The following is a 10362-nucleotide window of genomic DNA, read 5'->3' as shown; positions in this document are numbered from 1 at the left end:
CTATCGTATAAACACACAGGCTTCCAGGATCAACACTGACCTTTAACTATATTCAGACATGAAACAGAGAGCACAATATTTGACAAGCCCTATCTTTATGAGTGTGTTGGACACATCAGAGATATGTTTTATAGATTTGTGAGGTGCACATTTGCTGGTCGCCTCTGCACTCAGCACGCGTCATCATCTCCCATAAGAACCCATATGAAGTTTGTGGTCATCTGGTGTACTTCTCATTGCTATTTCATGTGACGCATACATTTCACATTTTATGAAATTCCGCCTGCCGTGCATTCCCTGTACCGCTCAGCTTTAATAAAATACGTCATCAAACTTTTCTATTTCTTTGCTCCTTTAATTCCTGCAGTAGATATCCAGCAGCTGGTCCGGAGAGGAGGAGGAAACACCTGCTTACAGGGAAGGTGGAGAAATGAAATCTATGAAAACCTCAGACTGAGGCTGCGTGTCAATGTCTACAGCGCTGCCTACCTAGACAGCATTTTTTGGCATCAGGTGCTTGCATCAACTTCAAATTTAGCGAGTTTACTAATTAGGAATCACAGACATGTGCACATTATTGCGGACTCAATAATGCAAAGGTCAAAAACTGATACATTTGTGTAATGTGATGCCAAAATTATATTTAGGTAGGCAGTTCTCTAGGTGTTGAAACACCTTTCAAAAAAATCTTTAATTGCCATAAATATGGGTGTATCACCAACTTATGATACCAAAAAAGTGCACTTCATTATGCATACATATTTGTTTTGTGTGAAACAATCTAGTATCAAATCCAATAAATTATATGTATGTATGTATGCATTTATATATATATATATATATGCATTTTATTTAAGAAGTGTTATACTGTATACATGTCTCATTGATTTACATTACAATCAGCATTTCATATTATTAATATTAATGGCCATATAAATACCAGTAACTGCACCAGATTGCCCACTCAGTTTGGGCCTCTGGAAAAAACAAGGTGTTTTTTTCCTCTTGAGTGTGAGCTATTTATTCTTATCATACTAACTCAGAAGGTGCCTGTAATGCTAAAAAAAAGAAAAGAATAGCTGGGTTAGGGTTGTAGGAAATGTTGTACACACCCATAATATTCAATTATGTTGTCTAGGTAGGCAGTTCACTAGGTTTTAAATGTTATGATGCCCCAAACTGTTGGAACCACCTGTCATTTTCAGAAATGTTGCAGACACTTCGGTAGGCAGCTCACACACTGTGACAGGTTTCTGCACGCACCTGTGATACCCAAAGTAATGTCTAGGTACGCACTTCACTATGCTACAAGTCGCTGCAAGTGCCTGTGATGCCCAGAACTGCGGGACGGCCAGAAATGCGATCTAGAGAGGCAGCAGATGAGAGTTTGAGACGCAGCCTGAACTCCTCTAGTGACTCGCTGTGATCCTCTGTCAGACTCACGCAGCTCGTGCTGCCATGAAACACACACACACACAGACTGTGGCAGAACTTTTCGCACTGCGAGGGTTTGATCTTTTGTCACTGCTCCTCTCTTTCGGACTGTTTGCGGACTGAGAGTTGTTTTACGCGCACGCACGGACAGACTTCAGGCTCGCGTGCGCTCCGACAGACACCCAGCATCAGTTGTGAAAGTCTCAGCAGAAGCTCTCCGTTGACATGCTGAAGGTGAAGCAGCAGGGATGTCATCCAGGCGTGGCTCGGGGAGGATATGGATGTCTATATAAATGACTCGTTCAGTCTGATCACAGATGAAAAGAGCGTCTCTCTCCTCTCCGCTCTCTAAACACACCAAAAGTTTCCTCGTCATGGCAGAGGTGGCTGGATTTCTCGGGAGCATCGATCTGGATTTGCAGGCTTTTCCAGCGTTGGGGAACGTGCCTCTGTCGGATGGTTTGAATGAGAGGCTGGGTCTGATTGAGGGCAGACTGCAGCGCGGATCGCTGACGGATTTTGGCCACCTGAAGGGCATCCTGCGCAGGAGACAGCTCTACTGCCGCACCGGCTTCCAGCTGGAGATATTCCCCAACGGGACGGTGCACGGAACCAGACAGGACCACAGCAGATTCGGTGAGAACGCCATCCTTCATCCGTTCCTCTATTCAGCCATCCGCCAGTCAGCAGTTTTGGGCATCATAGGTGTGTGTTAAAGTATACCTGGGTCTCTCTGGGAAACGGTTGCCATGTTAATTCCGATTTTTAGGGAGAGTCCTGAAGGATTAAAACGTTCTGTAAAATTGTCTCTAAGTTTTTATAAATTGCATTGTGCCATCTCAAGCTAAATTAATAAACATTCATGTGTTTGGAATGGGATGATTGACACTTAACAAGGATGAAAGTTTACATGTAGCAAGACAAGATCAGGGCACTTTAATGTGTCTATTAAGGAAAAATAATAATGCTGATATTTACACACTTCTGCTTATATGCACCGCTATAGCTATAAATACTATAATCTAACACTATCTGAAAACTTTCTGCATTTTTGCAATTAAAAAAAACTGTATTTACTTCATTTTTACATTTTTACGTACGTTTTTACAAATGAGGTTTTGAGAGATTGTCAGGTTTAGCTCACTTCTGGGTACACCTGGGCAAAACATGGTTAAGTAAGTATACACACACTCTAAAAAATTATGACTATTATAAATATGGACAAATCCAGCCGTTGGGTAAAATTTTTACATTACATTTTTAACCCAACGTTTGGGTTTGTCCATATTTGACCCAAAATTGGGTTGAAACAACCCAGAATTTTTAGAGTGCACACACACAAAGGTACACAAAAATGGCAATAATATAACAATTAAACTTGGATTACACAAGACATTACTTAATTAGTGACATAACTGCACCTGTTTATAATGTCCAAAATGCTGCATGTCCCTCGTGATTCAGTGAGCGAATAATCAGCCAACCGGTCAATCAAATGCTGTCAGTCATTGTGAAGGAAAGGAAAACTCCACCTCATGAGGAATCTGAAAATGAACAGCTTCTTCACTATGAAGTGAAGAACAAACATTTCGAAATGTTAAATTTAGCAGATCTGGCTGTCATGAGTTTTCTGTCATTTTGCATACACAAGACAAAACTTGTATGCATAACTTGGGCAGAATTCAGTGGAGTAGATTTCAAGTGAAGCTGTAGATCTGCAGTTAGGGAGTACAAGTTGGAAACTTTCTTTACAATATTGATAATGCTTAGGGGGTCACGCGTCCCATGTCAGAATCTGCACCCCATATACAGTGTCCCCTAAAAATGCCAGAGCATTACATAACAAAATAACCAAGGGTCATTTATAGTAAAGAAATATAGCGCAATAAACCTTTCGGCACAAATCATTAAAAGCAGAAGAGGAGGTTTGATAGATTTAAAATAATAAACCAGATACAGTGTCGAAAATTGAGATTGTGAACTAAAACCCACCAAAACACCCGATTAAAAAACATTACAAAAGGACTCAGAAATGCTATTGCAAGAAAAGCTGGAAGAGCATTTGAGAGCAGATGACACTTTGATATTTTGTTCTGGGACCACTGTACATAAACCCGCCTCTAGACGAGAGCAGCATATCTCAGTCTTACACTGGAATTGCCCTCGGCGAACTCCAGCGCAGGGTCAAGGGACGCAGGTGCTCCTCTGCGGTGGAAAACAAGCTCACAGCATGAGGCTGTTTTTCTCCGAAAACGTGTTCAAAGGACCCCGGCCGACGCAGGCACAGACACTACTAATTACAGCACTAATAAATCAGTCAAGGAGTTCTTGGTATTACAATGATAAACAAATGATAGCAGAGCCCAGACACGAGAATTTTTTGCATTGCTGTGATCCGTAATCATTGTGCAGGTGCAGCCCTCGCTTAGAAAACAGGAATAGCTCTAAATTAAAGCATGACCACTGTGGAATCCAGTGGTAATGCTTGTTTTTAGGCCGAGACAAGCTGCTTTACTGGATTGGGTGGTCCGTGGTCATGTTTCTGGCATCCTTCTGGCAAATGCGAGCCGTTTGTCGGTAATGTTGCAAGCTGGCAGTGTCTTTGATTAAACGCATATGAAATGTGCTTCTGCTTAACCCAGCTTCAGAGAGTTTTCTGTGTCGTCGTTTGGCATCCAAATCACAACATACTCGGTCCAGGTGGTGGTAAAAGGCCACAAAGGTGTAGTTTTTGCTTTAGTCTTTAATCAAGAGCGTGTGAACAGCTGGTTTGGGCCAAGATTGGGCTCATATCCTGAAAATTGACACGAAGGCACCGTGGATGCAGATAACCTAAACAATATTGATTTGTATAAGAAAATGTATTTCAAAAGTCAAAATAAAGTGAGATGTTAATCAAATTCAAGCAAGACAAGCGGCTTAACCAAACATTTCAGAGACTATTGACTTTTGTGTTGTGCACACGCTCTATGATCAAAGTGTTAGTAACAAGACTTTAATTTCCTGTCCTTTAGGTTATTTTTAGATTGTGCCACATTTTTCAGATGGTAGTCTGCTGAAAGCTTACTTGTGAGGTGAGAAAACTGCCATCTTTAAATACCAAATTCTCAAAGTAGAGATGAGTTTAAACATCAGTTATTCTTGATGGAAAACTATAAAAGCAAAAACATAAACCAGTCAAATGTGATAGCATTGGTGGCCTGGCCAGGTTGGTTAGGCTGGTGTGCTTCGGTGGTGTTTTGGACATTTGTCAGCTCGTCAGACTGAGAGACCAGTTGGCTAACCAGCTAACCACCAGCTTGGCCAACTTGCGAACCACCTTAGGCTGGTTTAAGTTGGGGAAAAGCTCTCTGAAACATCTTACTTAAAAGACTCTCGCATGTACAGCAGGGTTGACGTACAGCTGTGCTGCAGTTGCAAAGGTGTCTGGTCAATGTCTGACGAGTGTTGTTGTCTGGCAGGTATTCTGGAGTTTATCAGTCTGGCCGTCGGGCTGGTGAGCATACGAGGCGTGGATGCTGGTCTTTATCTGGGGATGAATGAGAAAGGTGAACTCTATGGGTCGGTAAGTCAAACCCCTGTAGTGCTCACACACACTCCAAACAACATCCACCAACAGAAGGTTCTGCTCTATGAAGTGTTTCAATAGGAATGCAGTCAAAGCTGGAATGAGGAGCGAACGGCAACCCACCCACCAGCTCATAGTCTGTTCCCCATATGATGTAGATGTACAATAAAAAAAACACTTAACCAGACAAAACAAGCAGTGTTTCCACTGCTGCAAGCCCTGACCTCTGATCAGTGTGTAACAGCGAGGTCTGTAGCCCGTGTGGCTCAGCTTGTATTTTGTCTTTGTAACTTTCCACATAAGAACAAGCTCTCAGACAGAGCGTTCAATCTCAGAGAAGAAAAACTGCCTCTTCATTTCACTCCATACTTAAAATATTTACATATTTTCCAGGAACACATGAAGCGTGTAACGTATACACACCCACATATCGTGGATATACGAGCTGAGAGCTCTTGGTCTCTTGCATATCTGCGTGTTGCGCGAGGACCCCGCTTTTCTCTGCTGGAGTGCTGATTGTAACGGAGACCAGGAGATAAAAGCATGTAGCGGGATTTGACTGACTTTTTGCATGCTAGCATAGAGAACCATATATAGGAAAATGCGCCTGGCCTCCCCCTCTGCAGACTCCGCCATGCATGCGGGAGAAACAAGCTATCAGATTTCCAGAGACAATAAGCGGGGGCCCCAGTAAGTTTCTGTGGACCCTGAGTTAAAACAAACCTATTTAAAGCAAGAAGAGATGACTTCACATGTAATGCGATAACATCCCATTAAATCAGACTGTAAATGAATGTCAGCATGCAATCGCTCTGCAAATCACCTGAAGACTCAGGCCCGGGTTTACTGCGCAGATTTAAATGCAGGTCCATTTCTGTCGCAGTAAGATCAAGGAGACAGTTAGCATTAAAGGAGTAGTTCACTTCAGAATTAAAATTTCCTTATAATTTACTCACCCCCACGTTATCCAAGATGTTCATGTCTTTCTTTCTTCAGTCGAAAAGAAATTAAGGTTTTTGAGGAAAACATTCCAGGATTTTTTTCCATATAGTGGACTTCAACGGGAACCAACGGATTGATGGTCTGAATTGCAGTTTCAATCCAGTGCAAGACGAGCATTTGTGGTTGAAAAGTGTATCAATACATTTTTTTTTAGAAAATGACCGATGGTTTGTCTAGATAAGACCCTAATTCCTCGGCTGGTATCGCGTCGAGACTTTAAAGCTGCACTGAAACTGCAGTTTGGACCTTTAACCAGTTGATTCCCGTTGAAGTCACTATATGTTTTTTCCTCAAAACCCCTTAATTTGTTTTCGACTGAAAAAAACACAAAACATGAACATCTTGGATGACGTGGGGGGGTGAGTAAATTATCAGGAAATTTTAATTCTGAAGTGATCTAATCCTTTAAGACATTTGGTAAATCCCGTGCATGGAGCAGTATTTACTCCAAATTGCCTTACTTCTCTTCTAAAATTAAGCAGCCATATATTCATTATTTGCATTTTTACCTTTAAAAAACAACAACAAAACTTTCTTATTCTACTTGCATGGCCAACTCTTTAAACGATTTAACAGAACTTTTAAAGTTGACTTTATCTTAAAAACTAATTTTAAATGTATTGTCTTGACACCAAGACTTGAACCTGGCCCATTGCATGACTGTTCTTTGGCAGGAAACATGATGTAGCCCCAGTGTCTTCTATTGTTCTCGGCAGTGTAGTCCGCCAGCAAATGTTCACCTGCTTAACCCGAAGTCATTGCTCATGGACTTCTGTCAGTGGTGTAGTAGTAGCAGCCCACACAGACTCTCTCAAGCTGCCGTGTTTGTGCGAGAGAGCTTGTTGCATCATGGGGGAAGCAGACAAAAAGGTTAGCAGTTTTGAAGAATGATTTTGGGTGTAAACTGCAAAGCTTGCCCATAATGACTTTCCCTTCTCTGGTGCAGCGAGCACCTGCCGTCTGGCCTTAAGATAGTTTCCACTCCACACATTTTGCGATGGTGACAAGGGTAAACTGTGCACTGTGAGAAAGAAACAGTACCACGTCTTCACACCCTCATGCTTTCCAGCGCATCTGGAGGTCTGGAAATGGGAGGCGCATTTTATTTCTTAAACATGTGGTCAAATGCACTTACACTGGACTCTTGATGGACAGAGCATAGATTTCCAGCTAGATATCACACCATAGGATGTTTTGGTTAGGATTTTTCTGATTGGGTCAGGGCAGAAAAATAATTTTACATTTGAATTCACATCTTAAACCTAGTCTTAAACAGTTTTTGTTGCTCAAGGGTGTCCAATCCTGCTCCTGAAGAAACCATCTTTCCTGTGGTGTTTAGCTTCAACTTGCTGCCTGGAAGTGTCTAGTAATCCTGAAGGTCTTGATTAGTTGGTTCATGTGTGTTTAATTGGGGTTGAAGCTAAACTCTGTAGGCAGGTGGCCCTTCAGGACTGGACAGGCGAAGCTTATTTATCAGGGATCTTTTCAATGATGCTACTAGAGTTGTCAAAAAGTACCTGCCTCGGTACTGAAATTTAACAATTGTGACGCTTTGGGCGCTGTTGAGCGGAATCGTAAACACCTCTGATTGCCCATTGTGTTCACACGCTCATCGGATATGTCTGTGATTGGCTACAATGATCAGCGCTTCACAAACATGTTGTAACTATACATCAATGGCGCTCTTCACCGAGCGCTTACACAGGTACAGACGGGAGCGTTTGAAAGCAGGCGTCTATCAGCGGACCAGTCCTCTGATAGACGCCTTATGCTTTTTTTAAACGCTCCCGTTCCGCTTTCAAAACACTTTCAAACACTTCTGTGCGTTGATCATTGTAGCCAATCACAGACAAATCCGATGAGCGTGAACACAATGGCCACAGTGATGCGCGGGTTGATCCAAAATGAGCGGGTGCCCGCGGTTACGAGTCATCCACAAATATTTTTAATGATATTCAGGTCGCGGTCGGACGGGTCGTTTGAAATAAAGATGCCAATTAAACCTTCGTAATTTATATAGTACTAGACGCAATTTTCTATGAAATACATAGGCCTACGCTTTATTGTTTGAATAGCTGGCGCGAAGATGACGCACGAGCTCAGTCTGCAGGCAGAGATGAAAGTGGGAAATCCTTATTTACCTTTTGAATGTTGAGCGCGTTATTAACTTTTGAATAAAAGCTGACGCGGGGCAAAATGGCCGATTTCCCAACACGTTGAACTGAGCAATGCCATTGTGCCATTTTAATAGGCTACTTTTAAACATATATAGCTCAGTAATGTCAGTTTTATGTATTTTCTGAGAGGGGGCAGGGTTTTTGTTGGGAAAGTCGGGGGAGAGACGCACACTTCGGTTAGACTGGATAAACACATGCAGCATCTTAATTGTTAAGAAAATGAAACGGAATAAATGAATAAATCAAGCCTTTATTACATAACACTAGGAGATATCATACAGCATTCAGAAAAAATCCGGCACCCGCACCCCTAGTTCCTCCGTCTATGGCCCAATGACGCTACGATGTGCATTTACTAGCTACTTTTAAAAAATGCGGGCCAGGAACGTCGGGTACAATATTTTCTTTCTTTTTTTTTGAGGTCCGAGTTGCGGGCGGGTTAGTTGAAAATGTCGGTCGGGTGCGGGTTGTTTATACATTGACCTGCGCATCACTGAATGGCCAATTCAGAGGTGTTGACGATTCCGCTCAACGCGGCAAAATTTTAAAACCGACTTGGTACCGAAGTCGGTACTTTTTGACAACACTAAATGCTACTGTAACTGACCATGTCCAGATAATCGAAACAATGTTTTTGTCTCTTTCCGGCTGCCTTGCAGAAGAAGCTGACAGCAGAGTGTGTGTTTCGTGAGCAATTCGAGGAGAACTGGTACAACACGTACGCATCTACACTCTACAAGCACGCGGATACTGGGAGATACTATTACGTGGCTCTGAACAAGGACGGCTCGCCTCGAGAAGGCGGCAGGACTAAAAAGCATCAGAAGTTGACTCACTTCCTGCCCAGACCTGTTGAAATCGAGAAGATACCCCAAGCTTACAGAGACTTGTTCCAGCACAGGTGACCAGAGCATCCATCGGAGTCGCTGTGTTGGAGAGGTGTAGTAGAGTTGCTTGATGGGAAAGACGGACTCTGTAGAACATTAAGAAATACAAGACCCTACTTCTCTAGCCTCACAGCTGTTTATATTTGGGTTCTGGTCCAAAATGAGGAGGCCCTCTCCAATGGTGATTGAGATAAACAGTACGTGTGTGTCCTGGATGGCTCCGTTTCCTCTTCTTAATGGGTTTTAAACCACAGAGAAGAGGGAACATTCCTGCATCCAAAGCTGGAGCCAAAAGATGTCTTGAGGAAGAGGTGTTGACTTCAGGGCCTCATCACATGTGTCACACAATCGACCTTTCTTCAGACAGTCATTGTGTGAGCCGCACTTTTTGTAAAGTGAACCACATTTTGGCCATTTTCTCACTGGAAAAAAACTATGGTCTAAAACTAAATTTATTGAGCAACTGAGCATAGGACGTAAAACCACCTGTGACTGTAAAGATAAAACTCTGGGGCGGATCTCATGTTGAAAGGTCATGACGCAGCACTTAGCAAGAAGATGGAGTTACCCCGACTTTCCTGTAGGACGAATGCAAAGCAAGAGCTTTTCAAATTAAATATAGCTTTAAGGGCACTTAAAAGGAGAAAGACGCTTTGAAGAACAATGACCAGCTTCTACTGAAACAATAGCAATTTTGAACGGATAAATTGTGAGATTGTGGAAAAAAACTATTAAGGCTTTATAATAATGGAAACAAACACCATTTTCTTCATGTAAAACATTAGAGAGGCTCACATAGATTATTTTCTTTACGTCTTCTGTCTGCTTCTTTTGAAGCTTCGGGAGAGGTCAAACCTTACACATTTTGTAGAAACAGCAAACACAACTAACCACTTTTTCAAAGCAAGCGGAGAAAATGTTTGGTGCTTCCTGAAGGGTTCGGTAGAGGCTTTGGCCATTTGACAAAGAGTGACTTATAATGTTCAGGTTGTCAGGAACATTACTAAAATGTAAGTGAAAGACATGTAAATATGGACAAACCTATTTATAAGATGTACAATATATTTATTTTCAACATATAAAGTATAATTATAAATCTATATATAAATATATTTATTTATTTCAAAGGCTCTATTTTGTAATGAACTTGAAGTTATTGGAACTGTAGATTCTACTGAAATATACAGAAGGGCTAAAACCATTTGATCTGAATGACTGACAATAAAATTGTCCTGCTATTGTTTATTGTCATTGACCATATTTGCAAGGATTCTCTGTACCAATTAAAATCTGA

The 10362-nt window shown here is 41.8% G+C and overlaps 1 protein-coding gene across 1 annotated transcript; it reads left to right on the top strand.

Moving 5' to 3' along the window:
• Window positions 1–1493: 1493 nt before the first annotated feature.
• On the top strand, window positions 1494–10362 carry fgf16 (fibroblast growth factor 16). The gene is made up of 3 exons (XM_079631087.1): window positions 1494–2070; window positions 4896–4999; window positions 8841–10362. Exons 1-3 carry the CDS (start codon window positions 1752–1754, stop codon window positions 9084–9086), a joined length of 669 nt encoding a protein of 222 aa, XP_079487213.1. The 5' UTR covers window positions 1494–1751; the 3' UTR covers window positions 9087–10362.

This window comes from Phoxinus phoxinus (assembly GCF_949152265.1).
Source record: "Phoxinus phoxinus genome assembly, chromosome: 12".
In the NCBI taxonomy this organism is placed as follows: Eukaryota; Metazoa; Chordata; class Actinopteri; order Cypriniformes; family Leuciscidae; genus Phoxinus; species Phoxinus phoxinus.
Note: the sequence above shows the minus strand (reverse complement) of the source record. Positions and strands in the feature narration are given on the sequence as shown.

Bases quoted from the DNA above. Each gene is read 5' to 3' on its own strand.
- fgf16 (XM_079631087.1), top strand. From the start codon at position 1,752: ATGAAAAGAGCGTCTCTCTCCTCTCCGCTCTCTAAACACACCAAAAGT. The intron at 2,071-4,895 runs GTGAGAACGCCA...GTTGTCTGGCAG, and splicing joins ACAGGACCACAGCAGATTCG to GTATTCTGGAGTTTATCAGT. The intron at 5,000-8,840 runs GTAAGTCAAACC...GCTGCCTTGCAG, and splicing joins AAGGTGAACTCTATGGGTCG to AAGAAGCTGACAGCAGAGTG.